Source organism: Drosophila mauritiana, chromosome X, assembly GCF_004382145.1.
Source record: "Drosophila mauritiana strain mau12 chromosome X, ASM438214v1, whole genome shotgun sequence".
NCBI lineage: Eukaryota > Metazoa > Arthropoda > Insecta > Diptera > Drosophilidae > Drosophila > Drosophila mauritiana.
Window position 1 is genome coordinate 10,280,199 of NC_046672.1, and position 22,323 is coordinate 10,302,521.

The following is a 22,323-nucleotide window of genomic DNA, read 5'->3' on the forward strand; positions in this document are numbered from 1 at the left end:
TAATATGGTTTTGCTTCTTAATAAAAAAAACACGAAACCCATTCACACCTAAATGCCTTTTTGATGATGATGATGCACGCATAATCGTTTAAATGTTTGATTGAATGAATGATTGATTGTTGCTGTGATTGTTGAACTGTGCTTTTGGTCTCCAGGGTGGCACACACGATCCACACCAAATGGAATATGCACCCAGATGGCATGCTCGTGTTTGCATATATGTTTAGAGTGTAGATTCGTTTAGATGACTCCATCGCTTTCTTTGTGCAGTAATTGCAACTCTACTTGCTAAAAGTTTATATATCGTATATATGTGTATATGTATTCGCATAGTACATTTATTAGCAAAAAAAAGGGGGCTTGACCCGTGGGTCAGGAAAAAAAACACACTTAACTCAATACTGATGTTTAGTACACATTAGATGTTTTCTAATTAGCATTAATTAGCTTTACTTACAGGCTACTAAGTATATTTTAATGTAATAATAATAAATTATTAATCAAATATGCTTGGTTAGTGAGCAAGAAGGGCAGAGCGGGCGGGGCGGTATGTCGTATGTGTGCATCGGGCGCATCCCCGAGCTGATGATTCAGTGTCCTGCCAGCTGGGCAGTCGGCCAGGCGATTTTGGCATCGATCCGCTTGTAGGCCAGCATGCAATGCTTTCCCTTGGCCGCCAATCGGGCATCCTGCGGACACTCTGCGTCCGTCAGCAGCGTCTCCTCGCCATCGACCAGCTTAAAGAGCGCGTAGTCCTGCGGATTTGTGATGCGCGCCTTGTGCGCAATGATGCGGCACACCTCACGGGTGGTGGTGTGTGGTCGCACCGGAAGTGTCCTCGTCTGTAGGGATCCGTTGCACTCGTCCGGTATGATCACGCGCAGCACGCTGGAGCAGGCGGGTAGGCAGCTGGAGCGCCACTAAAAGCAGAAGTATATGGTTAGTCAATGCACAACTATTGGGGTTTTAGAGCGTGAGCTAAGTTTTCCATATTTTCATACCACAAGCTAATCAAATCTAACTTTTCCTTTTTGAGTATAATATTGTTGATGTACTGATGTACGATAATTATATTTATTGTTTTAATATGTACTATTAATTAAATACAAAATCTAATAGTCAATGTGTATTTTACGTGGCTTATTAGCATCCAATGGTTATCTATTATCCTATGTATGAAGTCTAGATTCAAGCGTCAACTTTGATAGTTTGTCTTTCCTTGTTGCTTTCCTCAAGTAAGGTACTTAGTAAGGAAACTCAGCTCATTTGCGATTGCTACTTACGTCCAGGGATCCGCTGCCGCTTTCCCCCTCGGACGCCATGAAGGTCTTGAGCACCTGGACAGCGCTGCAGAGGGCGGTCAGGTAGTAGCCCGGCTCCCCGTTAAGCAGCGTCGGCTGGAGGAGGCCCCACATGAACTCCGCCTCGATCTCGGCGCCCACAAATCCGCACTTGGCCACCACATAGACCAGTACGGGCAGGAAGTCGTCGGCGCCCAGCTGCTGGCCACGCGGACAGCCGGTGGCGTCAAATACCGTCGAGATGACGCACAGGAAGAGCTCCAACTTGTCGAGCGGCAACTCGGCCTCCTGGAGACGCCACAGCAGATTAGCGATGAGCCGCAGGGCAGCCTGTGATGGCGGCGTTACCGTGGGCCTGATGCCAAAGTCGGCAGCCTCCCGTTCGCAGGCGTAGCGCACATTCTGCGCCAGCAATTGGATATCCTCGCTGCGCTGATAGTGATCGACGAAAATGCCATAGAGGTGCTCCCGCAACGGCAGCACCACCAACTGGTGCATTACCGTCTCCAGCATGGCGTCCAGGTTGAGAAACTCATCCGACTTGAGTCGCGCCCTCGCCGTCTCCAGTTCCGCATGGAACTTGCCCTCGCCATGCTTCACCAGATAGTTCTTCATGCCGCTCATAAACTGGCGCATATTTCGCATCACGACCTGGGGCGCCGCCTCCCGGGACTCCTTGGTGCAGCAAATGAAGTTCTCAATGTTGCGGGCAAACGTCGAGCTGGGATCCTGGGCCAATTGAAGGGTGTATGCCCTCAAAGAATCGCCGGGTCCGCAGCTCTGAATGCTCATCTTGTTGCGGGGGTGACCTGCAAGAATGAAAGAGATAGAGATTTGTTAGTTAACAGATATATAGTAAGGGTAAATATTTGTAGAAACTATCTAGATAACATGGGTTCACGTAGAGAAGATTATCAGTGAGACTCCCTAGTATCAAAGATCCTAAAGTTTCTTTAGCAACTGAAGAACCCTCCCCTTACCAGCTATTATTTTACACAGCAGTCGGAGCAAACGACGCAGGATGCGACAGCAACCACGACTCTGGCAAAAGTCCTCGTCGGCACATTCACAGCCACGTCGATAGCGTCGATAGAGACGACGACTCTGGGATTGAAGGCACAGGCCCAGTGCTTGGCATTCGACAATGTGCGCCATGTTCAGCAGGATGTTGCCCTGTTCGTCCAGGTGAAAGAACTGTTTGATGTCGTAGTGGTCACAGGTGTTCTGCTCACCAGGATGGCACTGATCCGGCTCGTTGATAGCTGGCCCCGGCATGGAATCCTCCCCGGCGGGACATTTCCCGATGGCACCCATAATCGAGCTGGCCAGGGCTTCAGTCTTAAGTTGTTTCCGATTGATGCGGCAGTCTTTGAGCACCTGTTGCGGACATGTAGGCACAACGGTGGATGGGACGGCAATACTGTTGGTACTACTGGACTTTCTGGACTTTTTGCACAGCACCGCTGTTGGCGAAGATGGAGCCCGCTGTGGGCTTTCATTCTCGTCCTGGGGCAGGGCAATTCCAGTCTGAATGTTGTCCACGAATAGCAGTTCCAGGAATTTTCGTTTGCGTTTAGGTTTCGATTTGGCTTCAGCCTTTGACTCTTTATCCTTAACCAGATCCGTATCCCTGTGATTGATATCCTCTAGTGAACTGATTGGCAGCTGTGTTCGTTGCTGCAGTAGCTCCTCTTCAAAGTCCGCCGAAAAGTAATTGGACTGCGGCGGATGCTCGATGATCTCCCATTCGGACATGATGCTCAGGAACTGTGCTTCCTCCTTGTAGTGTCGCACATGGTCGGGATCGTGAAAGAACTCCTCCGGCTCCTGCCGTTCAATGCATCGCTCATCCAGCCAGCTTAGCGACTTGGACATATCGCGCTGATGCTGCTGATCGGACGGATTCTGCTGCGGCTGGTTGAGTGATGCGGGTGAATGCGGGCGGCTCACGGACGGTGCACGCGACGATCTTCTGAACCAACTCATGGTATATCCGGTAGCGATTCTTGCCAGCTAAAACGAATTGGCGGAAACGCAGGTTTCTCATCGGCACACGCTGCGGCTAATTGATAAGCGATGGCGGTCGCGTCCAACTCTCACTCTCCTCCGACGATCGCTGGATCTTCGTCTCGAGAATTTTTGCTCAACGAAATATGTTTCGATTCGATGCTCGCTCTCGCAGGCTGCTGCTCTAAACGCGGCCAATGCAAAACTAATTCTGAACTTCATACGCATTAGTTTATAAGACGGCGACGGCATCTCCGCCGTCGACGTCGCAGTCCGCAAAAACAAAGATAGCGACGGCGGCGCCGCTAAATGTGTCAACTCGCCCAGTGGCGGCCTCATTTGCATGACCTTTTCCGCCCAAAGCAGGTCAGCTTCGGGCGCAGGTAGTGCGCATCCTTTTTGGGTGGTGTACACCCACAGGAGTCCCGGGAATTTCCGGCTTCTTCCTCGCCTACCAGGTACAGTTGCGCAAGCCAATGACTCAATCGCTGGCTTGGATTGGTATTCCACCCACTCCCAGGTAGCCCAATCCCAGCGTAATGTTTTGGACATTGGTCCATCCAAGCCACTACCTGTAGGAATCGCTCGCAAGCTATCGCCTTCGCGAGCTGATTCATTGTGGGCCCTTTGTGTATCGCTGAACGAGTCGGAAACCCCATTGCAAAACAAAACCCAGATGTTCGCATTTGAGTGCCATGCGAAAAGCATTTTTAGAGCCCCCCTCACATTACTCATATAAACAATCAGGTCTGTAAACCCTGTGGCTTCGATATATCACAGTAATTTACCCATAATATTATGCGTTCTATTTGAGTAGTATATGTTTTTCGAACATTTCGATTAAGAACTTCTTGTTTAGCTATATCCATTCGAAATGTATGTTCTTTTTTGTTCATTCCTTATTGCCTGGGGCCTCGATTGACTAAAAGCATCACATTGACAATATAACGTCAACAGCAATTTGACCTTTTAGTTTTCTAGCTGAAACCTGAACATGTCCTTGAAGGAATTGCTTGATGTGCTCTTCTATTCTAGTCCTCTATCTCCCAACGGTCTTATCAATAGACACGCTGGCTAGCTCGAAACTGGAACCGCGACTCCGTCCGGGTTCTAACGCAATGGATTGCCTGGATTGCATCAGCATTAGCCTGCGACTTGGGTCTGATGCGCAATTCGGAAAAACCTCCGGGCGGTAAATGGAGGTTTTCAGGTTGCGGTTGAGGGTTTTTCGCCATTCGATCTTCCTCGTCCAAAGTTCAGATCGCTAGAACTCAACCTTGGCAGAAAGGGAGCACTGAACCCAACTCTACCTGTTTAGCTACCACGCGAATCTCTCGTCTCCAAGCGCATTGAGTTTGGGATAAAGATTTCCCTCGAGAGATTTGGCTAGCTTATCAATCCGTGCAGTCTAGAATACACCCAGCCACCCCCCATTAACTTTTACAATGCCCGCGGGGACAAACAAATCCGTTGGCAGGCGGCAAGGCGGCGAAAAATGAGCACGTGTGAATTGGGCTGGACCAAATTCGAGTTCAAATCGAAATGTAAATTCGAATCCAAAAACATATCTCATCGACTGCGTTTTAGCATCGATTGCATTCGGGTGCGTTTTTAAAATAGCAACGCGTTTGTTTGCCTTTCATCAGCATCAGATGGTCTTTGTTGTCTGGCTGACTGGACTGGTCGTTGGTGTCATGTTTGTCTTTGCTTACACTGACCCAAAAATAGACTGTCTAGGTCGAGATATAGAATCCGATTCCAATCTGCAAACATACACCATAGTGTTTGTGCTCGGCGTTCATCATGTTTGCTCATCATCTATTAATTACGCATCCCATTCAGAGTCTCCTTAACTCTGCGCGGTGAAATTTGCGCTCGCTGATAAAAACGCTGCCGGCGTCGCTACGTCGGTTTACATTCCAAAGTCTTTCTCTGGAACACCAACACCCACCCGCCCCCGGCAATCAAGTCGGAAAAAACGATGATCAGTGCTATACACTTGCGATGTGGGCATTTTGGTTATAACCTCAGCTTTGTAACGCTGTTCAGGGTTTATATTCAGCACAAGTAGTATATCTCTTGTATTATTAATATTTTTGAATATTATAATTTCTTCAAAGAATTAGTAACTATTTCCCAAGTAAATCACTCTCACTCTCGGCTGCCTTGCGAACATACATATCTAAAATGGTATTTAGTTGTCAACTGCGACGCAGAAATCACTGGACAGCGGATAAGGAAAGGGGCGGGATTAGCTGGGATCGGAATTGGGTTCGACTGGAAGGCTGTTGTGCAGCAGATAAGTTTCGGCAAGGCTTTGTAGTCATCAGGCGGAGGCAGCGGAGCTGTGTTCCTTTTTTCCAGATAGGCTATAGGCTATACGCCGCTTGCAGTCGATGTCGCTGCAATCCAGTTTGAACCGCCCGCAGACGACATCGTATGTCAGACCTAAGCCATTTGAAGCACAGATCTGCACAGTTAGAAGCGATTATGCTCTGGTTCCTATATTACATACAGTTTTATCAGCACTATTAAAGTCAACCTCAAAAGCTTACACATTCTCACTGATAAAAATACAAATATAGTTCCCAATAGGATTAATATAATACTATTATTTTTTGATGATTTCTGCAAACAAACTAAAGACGCTTTCATTTGGAATTGACTTTTACAAATCGTGCGTTTATAGTAAGAACGTAGTTGTTATTACTCATAATATTCAAAGTAATCTTATTTGTAAACTACTTTTTAAGCAAAACAAATCAAAATCATTTTCAGTAATAACAAAGTCATTCGAGTTCGATTCTGATTGATTCATTGCCTTTGGTTCCAGATCTTTAAGTTCCGTGCACTCAATCGCTCCGTCAATCGATGACGATGTGCTGCCGCTGATAACCATATGACCATGGGGCACATGAACGCGTATGATGCAACAATAATAATAACAGATTGCAATTGAGCGTGATCCCCATCATCATCATCATCATCACCATTACTCCACTTCCCAAGCACACGAGACGACTTCTGAAGGCGATGTGCTGGCAGGTGCTGGCGACCAATTGACACGATTTCGATGCTCTATAAGTTGTATTCGTTCTTAGAGAATTTCGATTTATGACTGATAACCAGATTACACTTATAGTTGCTTATATACTTATTATTTTCCTGCTTGATTATAACCCAAAAGAATGCCTTAACTACTCACATAAGACTTCACGATCCCGCATGCTGGGGTTCCGCAGAATTGTGGCCACTTTGGGTCGACTATTGGCCTTGCCATTGCCGGTGTTGTTGGGCTTGTGGTGTCCAGCACCATTCCTGTTCGCCTTGAGTGTGTCCTGGTTGCAGCTGCCATTGCTGCCGTCTTTGGTGCTTTGTAGTTCCTCGATAATAGTGTCGTCCTCTGAGAGAGCGGGTCGGCACTTGGATAGATGGATGGTGTCCGAATTGATGGTGGCGTCTAGAGGAGAATCAATATAAATAATTGCGAATATAACTGGTATGTATATGGCTTACCATCGTGGGGCAGGAAGGTGTCCCATTGGGAAGAGTCCCAGGGCTCCGAGAAAATGGTGCCATCGTCGGACTGCGCCGAATCGATGCCTCCGAACGAGTTCTGGCTGAAGACGTTGTCGTAGGAGGAGAGCCGGCAACCGATCTGGCTCTGGAATGACTTATGGCTGCCATCGCATCCGAGTCCGACCTTATCCTGTCCCAGGACATGCGGCTGCAGGGCGGCCGTTTGCGGGGGCGTTGAGCAACGTACCAGCTCTGGCAGATTGAGGTCGGGCAATCGATTGGCAATGATCTGATGAATGGTCAGCGTCCGCTTCTTTCCCTGCCCATCTGCACGGCTATCCCGGCCCAGCGAATTCTCCTTCTCCTGCCAATCGATGGCTGCCGTATCGTAATCCCCGCCAGCATGACTGCCCGTATCCTGCTTGGCCATAAACTCCCAACTGCTGTCCAATTGCCAGTGATCGATGCGATTGCGTGCCCGCTTGGTGGGCTGCTGTTGCTGTTGCGACTGCTGTTGCTGCTGGGAAACCTTCGGTTTGGGCTTCAGTTCGTCCAGGCTGCCAGCTAGCTTCTCCAGATCGCTGGGCTGCAGCATTGCACCATTGCCGGATCCTCCGAAGCCCGCTTTAAGTGGTTCCGAGTGTCTTTGGCTGGCGTGTAACATTTGACTGCGATGCTGGCGACGCAAGATGGCCGTGGCTGCGCTGGTCAGGCCCGCCTGACGCAGTGCATCCGCTGGTTCCGCATAAAACGGACTGCCCTGCTTGCTGCGACTGGCTCCGTTGGCTTGTCCTTCGGCCGTGGGCGTCGTATCGCCACCATCGTCCTCAGCCGCCGTCATGGATTGGGTCATGGCCACAGGGGGCACCTGTCCCGAAAGATTTGGCAAGAGCAGGCCTGCTCGAGAGCGAGCTGGCACATCGCCGGAGAACTGAAGCAGAGATTGGCTGGAGGATTCGTTGGCTGTGGCAGTGGTTTCCTCCTCGCAGGGCGTTAGGTGAGATTGCTGCGTCGGTGTGGGAGTGCTCGCTGAATAGGGGACAGAACAAATTAATATTTGGACAAGATATCACTCGAGGCGAATAAAAACTTACGAGTCTCGGCCAGCAGATCTGGTCGTCGGTTCATCACGCCGCCCGCCGTGTCCAATGCCGGGCGGAAACTGGTCAGCAGACTGGCGCGATCGCTGGGATCGTGCGACCAGACGTCCTCGTAGTCGCTGATCTTGTCGCTTAGCGCACTGGCGCAGTACTGCATCGGCGGGCTCTCGAGGATGTCCGACTCCTTGTAGTGCTGCGACTCCTTGCCCGCTCGCGACTTTCGGGATTTGCCGCCGCTGCTGCTGCTGCCGCCACTGGGCGTCAGCGGGGTCATGGGTGAGGTGAGCAACTTGCGGGCCGGCGGCGGCCAGCGACCATCGTTGGAGGAGGATCCCTGCGAGGACAGCGTGTCCTTGCACTCGCCCTCCGGCGACAATCGCTTGGCGAATGTCTGAAAAGTGCTAGCCTGGCCGTTGAGTAGGGCATTAAAGGGATTACTGGCCGCCGGCGTAGTAACCTCCACGAATTTACCATTACCATTACCAACCGTCGGTCCATTGCCGCCGCCACCTCCGTTCTCCATCGAGAAGGTAACCGTGGTTGTTACCGTAAAATTGCCATTGGCACTTCCATTCTGGTCAGGAGAATGGGGCTTTGACCAACGCAGTGGTGGTGCCGGCGGCTTGAGATTCAGCGTATTTGGTGGCTTCGGTCGCTGTGGACGCACTTGATCCACTTCCGGCGCAGTTTGGGCCACTTTAAAGGTGCTCAGCTGTTGGTCCACAACCGATGGGCATAAAGGTGCCATGGGAGCACCCGTCGAACCGGGCAAATAATGCCCCGGATTGTCCACTGGCGACATGGTGAGTATTACCGAATCTACAGAATTCGGACTCAGCAGCTGCATGTGCTGACCTCCGCTGGTGGTGAAGGAGCTAAGGCTCGAGTTCGTCGTATCGGATGGAGTGCCCGCCTGGCTAAAGAAGCCCAGCAATTGACCACTTCCGGTGGGACTGAAGAGACCACCACCCGGCAGTGGCGGTGCCCCTGTGGGCGGTGGCTTGGACAGGGCATCGCTAAAGAAGGTGGCAGTGCCAAGACCACTGGTTTCCGTTAGTGAGAGCGGCGATTTGGCATCCAGCAAGTGCTGATCCTTTGACGGAGCCACCGATGGCGTTGTTGGACCCAAGAGAGCCGGACTACTCACATAGCTCCAGAACTCCTGACCCAACAGGGCCAGCGAACTCAGCTTCTTTCGATTGTTCGCCTCACGGAGGACACGTGGCAACATCAACTGCACCGGCAGCTCATCGCAACATTGGGCATAGTGGGCAATTAGCGAGGGTATCGATCCAAACGTGAATCTCGAGCTCTCCAAGCTCAGGACATTATCGTGCGACTGGATGAGATAATGCTCGATGTACGGCCCCGTATCCTGGGGCAATCTCACTGAAACGGCCATTGTATTCGGCTGGCTGGAACCGCGCACTATGAAGGTCTGCAATTAAAAATAAAATTCACAGATTAGTAATCAGTCTAAGAGGTTTAACTGTTTTATAAATCATTTATTAATTTAAAACAACGGCAATGTTTCTTTGCATTCGAGGATTACAGTTTCCATTTTAAGGCAAAGTTTTGAACAAAACTTTGGTTGCACATTGCTTGAAAGCACATATATCAACCTTAAGATTTCACTGCCATCCCACAGGCTATAGATCAAAAATATTCAGTGTTATCTTTCCATATCTTTCGAGGTGGTTTAAGTCCTTAAGTGAGTCTTTTTCCTGTGACTGCGCGTTAAATGTTGCGTTCACAATTCGCCCATGAATTCCCACTTATGGATGATAAATCGTACCCTACTCCGCCCTCCCGCCATTCTTTCCATTCTTGCAACAATGCTTTTCCTCCTCTGGTTCTGGTTATTTTTCCCATGCCTTGCCACTTCTTGTTGTCGGGAAAAACTTTGCAGACGCTGCGACAAATCGCGTTGAATGGGAAATGGGTAATGCCTCTTTAGTCGCCAAAACCTGGTCAAGTATGGCCAAGACCTGGGCCAAAATTCTGCTCTGCTAATCGCCATTGAAAACTTTCATAATGAGCGTTTAACTTCCACGCATACATTCCATAGAATCGAAGTATTAAAGAACTCGTCCTTTCAGAACTAACAAATGCCTACATCATGTATTTCTTCAAAAAGTCTATCAGAATCCTAAAATAAAAATCTGCCATCTTAAACAAAAATATTATATTACTCAACTGCTCATGCTCATGCTGCTTGCGTGGCACTGCAATTTAAAATTGCTCCCTTTTTTATAATTCCTTCAAAACGCAATTTTATTATAATTTCCATTCATAATCTTTCTCCAATCAATTCTGTAAAGTTCTGAGCTCCATCTCCACCTGACTACCAGAAATTCAAGAGGAATTAAAAAGCGACAACAAATTCGAGAAGGGAGAGGGGTGGGTGTATGTTCTTAAGTGTTTTCACTCAGTCTACAAAGATTCACTTTCTGCGATTTACAGATTCTCCCCGTCTGTCTTCTTCGCTGGCATTGTTGTATTTGCTTTTCAATTTCATCGCAGCAACCCTAAAAGCATGCAATTATATATGTACACACAACGACGCATACTATATATGTACATATGTATGTACATATATAGTTATATAATTTTTCTTCTTCAGATTTCAATAAATGCCAACTGCGTGGGGGATGGGGGGAGGTTAAATTCGGAGGGGATTTGTGCACCCTGTGGCGTTGTTTATGATTTCTGTGCGAGTTGCGCACAATTTTTCAATAAGCAGTTGAAAGAAGATGATAAAAACCCATGAATCGGGTGGTTTTCATTCGTTTGGGGGTGAGGTTGCATCATTTTAAAGCATACTTTTCAGCTACTACATCAGCTTTTGATGCTATCACCCAAGGAGAGAAGAAACGAGAAAGGTATACGGAGCGAGGGTCAAAGATATTATACTGATTTAATAAGGCGGTCGCACAATGGGGGCGTGGCCATCGCGCTTGACCATCAAGGAAATGCAATTTATAGGAAACACAGACGACACAAACGAGCGTAAAAAAAGTTCCCTAACAGGCTGAAAGCCAACCAAAAGTGGACAAAAGGAAAACTTAATAAAAATCCAAGACGGCAAAGAAAAAAAAAAAGGAAAGCCAATGCAAGGAGAGTTGGGAGATAATGCACAAAGGTTGCCAAGGATGCGGGCTGTAAAAGATGAATACGTTGCGTTTCAGAGTTTTAAGAACTTTGAAATAATAACACAATAGGCATTTTAATTAAAAGTCATAAGAAATGAGTTTAGCTTTTCAGTTTCAAGCTTTGAAAACTGCAAAACAAGGACATTTTTTTAATAAAAAAATGTACATTCCAAAAAGGCACACACTTTCGTACCGCACTGTACCCCATCGTGTGTGTCTCGGCAGTGCCTGCATTTTATTGGCTTGAATTGACAAATTTCATTTGGCTGGCGAACAATAAAAGGGCGTAACGGCATTTGCAATTGACGACAGATCAGTTATATATGAGCGTATGTAAAATGTTAAATTATACGCTGAATATATATATAGACATATAGTGGACTTTAAAGTGATGCATTAGTTGAAGGTGCTAACCAGACAGGTGGATGTGCTCGTAAGTAGTCGTACATATACGCATTCACCTGTGTGCTGTACACCTGTCACAATGGCTCTTCGTCGGCCATTTCCAGTTCCATTTCCTCGCTGCACTTGCATTTCCCCATTTCCCCATTTCCAACAACATTTACATTTCGCTAGCTGGCCATGGCTCTTTGCAGGCTTTTAGCCATCGTCTGGCGACAACAAGGAAGGCCTACAAATGCACACTCCAGTTCATTGACTCACAAAAAAATGTGGCAGCAAAGTGTTGGCGAAATGGGCAACTGCAAGTGTATGGTATCAAAAGTAAAAAAAAAAAAAAAAAAAACAATGCAATGTCCTTAAAAGGATGCTGATACTCCTAGATAAACTTGCATATTGCTAGCAGAACTACCATATTTTTAAAAATCAAATTCACCACTTTATTCACCAGCCTCTATTTTGTCCAAGTGTAATTCCCCAAAGGATCTTAGGAAAGGGTGTGATTATTTTTGGTCTGGATACGGTGGATGCTTCAACTCTTCCCTCGCAAATTGCATTTCACTTGCACTTTTCCACTCGCCAACAGACTGATGGATGCGGTTTTGGTTTGCTTTTCGATTTGTTCTGCTCGCCAACCGCAAAAGACAGTTAACAGTTTCATTTCCGTGTTTGCAGCCACTGCATTTTCAATTACACAAGGATGTATGTGGGTGTCCTTGTGGTTTGGGCCAGAAATGTCGTAAATTTAAACGTTTTTATTGACCATTAAGTACGTGATATCAAATTGTGTGTTTAAGGAAGAGAATTCAATAGCCCACAAAGTCGATGTGCATTGTTTCCGCCCTTATATAACGTTTGGTAATTTCTATTGCAATTAATTGACAGTTCAATAGTTGCATAACCGATTCAAGTTACATCTGCTATTTTATGTTGTTTATGTCATCAATTAAATCAAATCCATTTATAATTCCCTCGATTCCCTAACCAATTTCACTTTCCATTTGCAGTACGTGGTGTCCTCTCACCAAATCCCAGCTGTTATCCCATTCTGTCCGTAATCATTTATCTCTTTGCATTTATTTTGCATTTAATTGCATGTAAATTATTGTGCATTGGGCAGCACATGGCCCCGAATGTTCGCACCTCCTGCCACGGATTTGAGGCAACTCTGGCCTCCCCACCCACGCTTTAAAAAACTCCAAAGCCCATTCCAATAGCGTTTCCCTGGATTCCCTGCGGCGTTGCAAATCAGACACAACACAGTACGCACACACACACACACACACTCTCGCTCTCTCTCTCGAAAATAACGATTCGTCGCATTTGCACCCATTTCCGGTATACGATGCCCAATGCCCCTTCCTCCTGGGAGGTAACAACATTTCCGGTTTCCATTTCTCGCCGCGTGCCTTCGGGGCTGCATTTCTCCTCTCGAAATGTCCGCAGTGCCCTGGCCACTCCGCCTCCAATTTCGTTGGGCTCAATCACCATCTTCATCCTTGGCCAAGTCACCCCTTTTTTGGCCAGATCACAATGCGCAACGTGTCGCAGCTGCTGCCTGTCTGCCCTCCATCCCAATCTTTCGATTTCGCCCCGCCTGTTTGTGGTTTTGGCCATCGGAATCGAAAGTGCAGCCGTTGCCAAGTGCCAAAACACGGAGAAATATACTCAGCACGTTGCCAAATAACATGCTTTATATTAACTCTGAATAAAGCGATGAAATCAACTCGTAGTTGGTCCCAAATATGTTCATTATGCTTAGCAAAATAAAACTGATCAAAAAATTTGCCTTTTTACTACATTTAGTTAGTATTTTTGAAAAAATATAAATATTTTTTATAAACTAATGGGCTTTTTTAGTAAAGATTTGCTCAGTGCCATCGCAGGATGTCTGCTTTCTGGTCGGCGTAATCAAGTTTTGGCCCGCAAATAGACTCGTCGTCGAGTCGTTGGACTCGTTCAAGCGCCAAGTCTAGTCTATAATCATGAAATCATGCCACAAATGTTATGCCCAGCAGCAACTACATTGCACTGCCCACATCCCCTGTCCCTTCCAGTTTCCCCTCCTGCCCAGCTGTCTATCAATCATGACGCCATCAAAATGCTTGACAACAAATCTTGACTGCTTAATGGTCATGGACAACGACGAAATGGATTGGAAAGGCTGCCAAGCCAACTGCAGCCGAGTGGAATGGAGTGCAGCTACGGGGGAATTGGGATCTGAATCCGTATCTGGACCCGAGATCCCTGGCATGACTTGGTGCCAGATGGCCAATGAGCTCATCTAAAAGGGGCAGCACTTAAAGGACGAAGGAATGGTAATGGAAGTGCAATTTCCCCCTGAATGCAATGTGCATTGGCCGGATTAGATGTGCTACTTGAGCGGCGGATTAGGCTGCTTCAAAGGTACCGGATGACCGGAGCAATTTATTCAATTAAAGTAGAAAGCATCGGCGGAAGGCAGACAGTGACTTAAGTTGCTAGGGTAGTTAACTGTTTCGAACTCGAGGATTTCAGCCTACTCAAATCCACATGTGCTGCAATTCATAATTAATAATAGAAAATGAATAAAAAAAAGTTTCGACCCTACTCACTCCATGCAGTACAATTTTAATTCATAAATTGTTAACGCGGCGTATACTTAATATGCCCCGAATGTAAAAAAAATGTTGCCTACTTTGCGGGGTCCTATGCAAATTACCAGCCAAAAAAAAAAGCGAGGCCAGTGAAACTGTATACGCATTGGCATAATGATACCCATACCCATACCCATCCATACCCATGGCCACTCCCCCTGCTTCCACGCCCCCTACCATAACATTCGACCCCCGTTTTGAAGCCCCAGGGGCGCCGTCTAATGAGTGTCGGCGGTTTCTGTGGTTCGAGCAAACAGTTCAGCCGGCGGGGACAAGGAAAAAACTTGCATAAAATAACCAAATTATGCCAAGGCGGACAGCAGAACTGGACCTGCCATTATCCTGCCATTCGCTGCTCATTAGACGGAATTCCCCAGCAATAGAATGGTGGCTTAGAAGGCGGCAGAGTGAGCAGCAGCAGCACATAATAAAAATCTCATATTTTATTGAAATTGGTAATGCGAGAGCAGGGCATGGAAATGCAAAGTGAAACCATCGCAACGCAGCGCGATGTGTGCGAAAGAGAGGGCCACAGGAGTGGAGAAAGAGAGAGAGCTTTCATTTTGGTCCTTTCAACACATTTTACATTTGCATATCTCGTTGATATTCATTTTGCTGCTGCGACTGTCATTTCGGGAAATGTATTTTAAGATTTTCTGAGCAGCCATAAGTACATTTGAATTGATTTAGAATTTATGATGCCAAAGAGTAGATTTCAAATCAGTTACAAGTATTAACAAAAGAAAGATCTTAAGTTTAGTTGGCGTGCGGTACGTTATTAAATATTGTACTTAACTTAGTTTCACGGCACAACTAGTTGGACTTTCTTTCTACTAGTAAAAACTTCACCAGTCTAATTTGCATAGAAAATTGAATTTGCTTGTAAGAGAGACCAAGTCGTGTCGACTTGGAGCCCAGTGTTTTGCTCTTTCTGCTGGTGGAGCCACCCTAGACCACCGACATAAGCCCACCCTAATCTGCTGGCATTTTGTGCCGCCTTATTTATGCGTTTTCGCCCCACCCCACCATCACTTTCACCTGCCAATGGCCTCAGTAAGCGGATTCCCTTTTTGCAGTTCAAGAGTCGAGGCTTTTCCCTTCGAAATCCACTGTACTCCTGCCCTTTGTGCCGCCTTAAGCTGATTTCCCTTTACTTCCGTTCGAGTCATGAGAACCCCAGTCTCTTCATCACTGGCCGGACAAGAAACCTCCGCTGGCTTCCAACCATCCATCCAACAGGACAAAGTGCATTAAACTCATTTGCCAGCCAAACGGCTTTCAATTATAATTTTTGTTAATAATTCATTAGCCCAATGTGTTGCCCAAAATGCAGTCAGACACACCAGGATGCTAATGTTGCACTCGATCCTGTGGCTTTTCCGCCGACTGATGGATGCTGGTTATCCATTTTGTACTCCCCAAGGGGAGGGGAATGCACCATGTGCGTTAGAAAAAGCCACGCAAAAGTGGAGGAGTAATTTGGCAGCTGCGAAAAAGTTTTCACTTTTCACAAGTTTTATGCGCTAGAAATAATTTACCATAAGTACTAAAGTTTCACACGAAATATTAATATTAATATTAATATAAATTTAAAGCTAAAAACCATTATGTTTTTTAATGAGCCCAAGAATGTCAAACTAAATTTATATGGTTTGGACCAAATGGCTAGTTTTAAAGTGACTCCCGTGTATAAACACGTCAATAAATGCGACATAGTGAGGCTCCAACTTCCTGTTCCATCTTCTCAACTGGTTGGTGACTCCCACTTGGCTTGCCATGTGGTTGCTAATATAATTTTGGACACACTCGCATCGATGGAAGGAGAACGAATCGAACTGGACAGACTGGACTGGACACATGTCTCGTCGTCCTGGCTGGGCATCTTCCCATCCCACGACTGTCTGCTTTCCCTTATCGCCTCATCAGCTGGCTAACTGACTGACTCTCGCTGTGCCTGCTGTTGATGGCCATTTGCCACCCAATCCAATCCTGGATCCTGGACCACCTGCCCATTCCATGCGGCGATGTGCGCCTGGGTGATAAATAAAAACTGTCTGCGCCTATGTGGCTACTGTCTGAATGTATGTATGTTTTTTAACATTTTTCTTCTCTTTTTTTCTTTTGGGACATTGTCTGACTTTTTGCCATGTAAGCTGAGACCAAAAAATAAACAGCACCCCAACCATTTTGATGGCATTGTCATTGAAACACATGCCAAACAAAGGATGCAGCCGAAAAAATTCAATTTCACTGTGTTCCGCATTTGCACCCATCCAATTCATCCATCCCTGGTGCCGAGAAACATTTGGCCATTTAAGGATGTCAAAGTGGATTGGCCAAAAGCGAGTGGGCGTGGCACTGCAACATCGGCAGTAGCAGCAGCAGCTTAACATGTTCATTTTGGCCCGCTCAGCCATGAATTCATAAATCAAAAGCAAGGCGTCAATAAAGCAGCCAAAAAATAGTTCAAGAGCATGGCAAAACAAATAAATGCAGGATTCGTTGCGGGGATCAAAGGATGTTTGCTTTGCCCAAATCAAACTCATATTGGCGGAATGCAAAGTCCAACAAACAGATAGCAAAAAACCAAAATGAATGAATGAATCGATTGCCATGAATGCAGAGGGAATTTCACTTTTTTTTTTTGGAATTAAGATTCCAGCTGTCAGCAGGGAAAGCTTAGTTTTGTGCGAAATGGATTTTCCATTAAAAACACGCTTCATTTCGGCGGAAAAACAATAACATGGGGAATTAACAATATATTGGAAAAAAACAAACATGGCTGATACAAATTTAAATAAATAAATAGTAATAAAAACCCCAATGATAGGATATTTTAATATTTCTCTTTTAGAAGCCCATAAAATATGCTCTGAAAAATTGCTAGGCTTTTTTAAGTATAATTTTATTTGATCTACCGGCTTTTGAGCATTTTTAGCTAATGAAGTAATTCAATCTGCTGGAGGGTCATCAAATATCCATTGCTCACTGTACAGGTGACGAGCGCTAATGATGTCGCAACTGACCTCCCAATCCCCCAAGCGAACTCCCTCTTCGGCCGATTACCCAGACATTAAATGGTTGCCCCAGCTGTTGGCCAATCGTCCAACGCCCACACCCAACCCCATGGTCCATGGTTTGGTCCATAAAGCATCGACATTTGCTGCTAATTACATTCTGTGGTCGGCATAACAAATCCCGTGGCCAAAGGCAGCGAAAAAAATATATATGTATGTATGTATATTTGAACTGGGGCGGAAATGGAAATGCGAGGCATACGCACATGTGACCACGCCTCCTGCTCCACGCATATTTATGATTGATGACGAAGGGCAGTCGGATGTGAAAGGTATCCGGAACAGGAAAAAAATATCAGCAGAGATGTGCCAACAAAGCAGGGGGAAAATCTGTTAAACTCTGGTCCTTCGAGCCGGATTCGATTCGATTCGATTGGGAGGCCAGCCTGGCCAAACAACAAGTAATTAAAATACCAGGCAGGCAAATGGATCGCACTTCTTTCACTGACCATATGACGCCACAATGCACTGTGTCCAGTTCGAACATATTGATTGATTTTTAATTACAAACTACACGTATGTACAGATATAGCGAACCCGGAGCTGCTGCTAACGGGGTAGGATGGCACTCCGATTGCAAGTCAGGTGGCCGGGGATGGGGGACTACTTCAATTTCAATTAAATGGCTTTTTATTAAACGCATAAACAATGGCAAAGGAGGAGCACTGCGTAGTCGTCCTGCATCCTAATGGGGATTTAAGGACTTTTCCAAAGCGTTCACCGTATAATTGAGGCAGCATCGCTCGCTACCGTTGACGCATGCAATTAGCAATCGATGGAAAAAAAAGGGAGCATCCAATCGAGGATAAAAAGGGGCAACAGTGGCGAAAGGGGGCGTGGCCGGTGGCAGTTTGAAAGTGCAGACAATTTCCGAGGCACGACGCACTGAAACAGCAGCAAAAAGCAAGAAGGAAGAAGCAAAATGCAAAAGTTGGGGCAAAAAAACTTCTGCACAACTTCCCACGAAATCGAAATGTACTGCGAAAAACAAAAAATAATTAACTAGATTATTATACAAGTCTAAATGTTTCAACAATATTCCGATAAGTTAAAAATATTAAACAAATGAAGGGTTTAATGTTTTATCTCAATACTGCATAAGCATGAGGGTTTTTGAATCATTTTAGTAAAACCAGGAGATCTAAGAATCTAAAGAAGTTTAAGTGGAGTTGTCTACGTTTTCTTGCAGTGTAGAGAGGGAAGAAATAAAAACTGGAGTGGGCTTTTGCAAGAGGCAAACGGACGTTGCAATCAATGAGCCATTGTTACGGCGCGTTCAACGATTGAAAATTGCTAAGCTGGCAGGAAAATGGAGGCAACCAGAGAAAAGATATTCATTCAAATAAGGAGGATGCGCGCCCTTCTCGATTTTGCAGTGCATCTCAAAAACATATATATTGCTTTCCAAAATATTTCATTATTAAGATTACAACAATGTAAGATCAAATGTTGGCCCATTGCTTTAATTATCTACATTAAAATTTAATGTAAGCACTTTAACAAAAATCAAGTGCAAGCTCACAAAGTTGGTACTTAAAAAAAACATTTTTTTGTTTACATACGCTGATTAAAAATTGTGATTGAAAAAAAGGGGTGAACACTTTGCGACTTTAATGAGTTTCCTGAGCAATCGGCGAACACGTGATAATTGCTGGCTGAGAACACAAGTTGAAGTTGGTAAGAGACTTTGCCTTATTGAATCTGTACAATTTGTTGGACATTCCACTATATAGCCCTTGTATTCCTTATCCTGGCTTTCAGCCATTACCTGTTCTTTTCTATTCTATCTGCCAGTTCCACCCAGGTTCCCGTAATTTCAATTGTCTATGCAAAAGGCTTTGAATCACAAAATGGTCAGTACCATTCCTTGCGCACTGGGAAAAATTATGACTTGGCTTGCGAATAATATAATAAAAATATGATTTAATTTATAATATTGGTCTTGCTATATGCACTCAGACTTCCTTGTAAGTTGTGAAATGAATGAAAAACTATTTAACGATGCCAAGTTGTTCCAATTTTTTTGTCAGTGCAGATTCCAGGACGTGCACCATCTATAGTCCGGCTCCAGCTCCTTTTTATCAAACCCTGCCTGCTGACCATTGCTGGCTTGGCCTTTGTTTTTCCCGCCTTTTGTGAACTGGTGCCCGTTGCTCATCCTACATGGTTCTTCTCCTGTCCAAATCCCATTCTTTGCACCCATTGTCTACCATTTGCTGCTCGAGTCAGATAAATTTCAATGAATTTGCGAACGCAGCAGAGAGTCCCGATTCTAGTCCTGATTTTCGTCCTGGTCCTGGTCCTGTTCCTGGTTACATTTCTTTGTTTATCTTTATACATTTACAATTAAAAGGGCTTGGCATTGTTGTCCTGTCGTAATATTAATGAATCTTCCCCTGCCACCTATGTGTGTTTGTGTTTCTGCTGGATACGCAGGACATCAGAGGACATTTCACAGGACCCGCTGCTCGTTAATTGATTGCAATTTGTATATGCAAATTTTGCAGCGTATGAATGAGCCCCCATTCATTTATTTTCTTTTTCGTATTTTTGTTTTTCTGCCCTCATTGTTGTGCAAATTTGTGTGGTCACATGTGTTTGTTAATTTACCGCACACACCCGCCGCCATCGTTTTGCGATTCACCAAATTGCGTTATTAAGCTAAATCAATAAATTAATAATTATCGCCAGCAGGACGCACTCACCCCTTCCTCCTTGCCCTGGAGCAGATGAACGGCCCCGGAACGCTGGATGCCCGGCAGGAACCACATCGGATGGGTGACCAGGAGGCGCTCCATGAGTCCCAGATCGCATGGCGGCGAATTGTCGCTGGAATCGCGGCTGCTCTCCTCGCCCTCGTCCTCCGCCTCCACGGGCTCCTCCTCGTCGTCCTCGCTGGATGTCTCGCCCTCCGCCAGGATGCCGCCCTCCGAACTGGACACCAGAGATGTGCGTGACTGCAAAGGGCAACAGAATGGGTAAAAATTACAAAATATACTAATGGATTGCAATTGACAGCTACGTTTTTAGTATTTTCTATAAATAAAAATAGTGCTTTCAGCATTGGAAGAATAACTATACAAAGGATGACCATTTTTGGTCAAGTTACACCCAAAAATCGCATCCCAGTTATAGAAACCGTTAGTACTGGTCATTGGGAGTATAAAAGTGAAATTTTTCAGATTTAAGCCAAGCTATGAAGACAAGGACCTTGGAAAATACCGAGTTTTTGCCATTTTGATGGATTCCAATTTGACAAACCCCTTTTTAGGCTAATGTACCACATTATGGCCATCGAAAGAGAACCGAGTGGGGTAAAAACTTCCTGAGCAGCTGCTGGAACGCACACTTGACCAAGTTTGGGCACACCAGTTCGTCGCGAATGGAAAACCAGGCCTGGCAGACGAATCTGCGACACTTGACACATTGCCTCTGGCCACATTACTCGGTAATCTCCATCCAGTTGCGAGTGCAATTCCATGTCGTGATATTTTCTAGAATGGCTCCAAGCAGCTCAGCATTAAAGCTGCGTGCGAAGAGCGGCCCATCTAGAAATTTCCAGCAAAGTTTTCCGGTGGAAAATTTTGCCGCAGGCAGGGTTTGCAGGGCAAACAAAGCGAAACAAAAACACAACAATTCTATGGCAGCAGCAGCAGCAGCAGTCGCGTCGTTCGTTGTAGGCGTTTTTAATTGAAAATTGCCAAGGGCTGGCTTTGAAGTTTCCCATCTCTTTATTTTTGCGATGTAGCATACTTTTCAGCAGTGGGCGGAGGTTATTTGGGGGTTTATACGTTAAGTGGGAGTGTGTGTAGGTGTGTGTGTGTCATCCCTCTCTCTGTCAAAGATGATGATGTTTGCCAACAGCCAGCGATGTCGAAATTGAAGCCACAGCTAATGCTTATGCATTAGAAAATTTATTAGAGAGTGGAAAAGATGGCTGCATGTGAAAATAACTTGCAACAAGTAAAATATTTCAACAATTTGTTGCATTCTACCTCTAAAATTCCAATTTTGAAAATAGTTACTGACTGTATTTAAGATTTTAAATATTAGCAGCTATTTTATTGATTCAAACGAACTGATTTTTGTTTAGTTAAATGCATATTTACATAATTAGAAATTCCTTTAAAATACCCTGATTTCGCACGGCTGTACCCGTTTAATTTAAAATGCTTAATAATCCCTTCATTAGAGGACGGAACCATCGGAGCGTTTTGTTTTGGCTTTTGAAAAAAAGAAGTCTAGTGGTTGTCACCCCTTTAAACTTGACTCGTTGCCACTAACAACTCCACGGATCCATGTTGCCTCTTCGTGTTTCCCTCCGTTGGTAAACCTTTTATTTATTTATTTATTATTTTTTTTCGGTCCTTATAGATGCTAAAGTGGTGGCAAGTGTCAAATTAGGTTGGTTGGCTCACCTTTTTTGAAATACATCAGCCAAAGATTCATATCTCTCTCTATTGCTTTAGTAAATTTGAATTTGAATAACGCTCCGGCGTTGAATTTTAATTTTTGATGTCATTTATTAAACGGGTTGGCCGTGGGCGTGATGGGTTGGGATTGGGTTTGGGTGGTGGTGGTTGGGGCCAAAGTGGAGAGATCAAGTTTCAGGGTGTCATTTCAGGTTGCTCAGTGCAGTCCCTTCTCGTTGACGCATTAATCATACGCCGCGTTGACAATGGCAGCAGGAAATAAGAGCGAAAGAAGCTGCCACAGACATTCAGAGACGAGGTCTTAAGACAAACGCAATGAAATGGAAATGCAAAATGTTCGTCTGTTTATTTGCCAACCATTTAAATGCGAGTAATATAGAGGGGGAGCACAGAAAAAAAAAGGAAAGCCCCAGCAGACAGATGATGGCTGGGCCAAAAGTGGAAGCAAAGGCAAAAAAAAAAATGGAAAATTGCGCAAATCCCTTGAAGAAATGTTTGAAATTTTTCAGAGCTCACAGCGGGCAGTCCCCCACAAAGAACCCGGCAAAATTGTTGCAAAATTATGCTTAAATCAAAAATCACAGCAGCGGCAACAGAAAAACGCGCACTGCAGGCGACCGTTTTCAGCGGATGGCAAAAAGGAGTTCGCCGCAAAAAAGGACGACTTCGGCCGGGCAACCCTTGTGTCCCGGGTGTCCT

The 22,323-nt window shown here is 45.5% G+C and overlaps 1 protein-coding gene across 6 annotated transcripts in view; it reads right to left on the minus strand.

Annotated features, from left to right (window-relative positions):
- Positions 1-314: 314 nt before the first annotated feature.
- Positions 315-22,323, minus strand: part of LOC117148588 (protein sprint) — an 87,473-nt gene continuing 65,464 nt past the window's right edge. For 5 of the 6 annotated variants that reach the window (XM_033316063.1, XM_033316060.1, XM_033316065.1 and 2 more), the window contains 6 exons: positions 19,897-20,148; positions 7,922-9,365; positions 6,825-7,856; positions 6,514-6,768; positions 1,284-2,110; positions 315-920 (listed from right to left, as the gene is read on the minus strand). In XM_033316063.1, the coding sequence (XP_033171954.1) occupies positions 591-920; positions 1,284-2,110; positions 6,514-6,768; positions 6,825-7,856; positions 7,922-9,365; positions 19,897-20,148 (4,140 nt within the window). In that variant the 3' untranslated portion in view covers positions 315-590. Of the gene's footprint in view, positions 921-1,283; positions 2,111-2,281; positions 3,525-6,513; positions 6,769-6,824; positions 7,857-7,921; positions 9,366-19,896; positions 20,149-22,323 lie in introns of those variants that run through there. The other variant, XM_033316066.1, reaches the window with a different exon arrangement.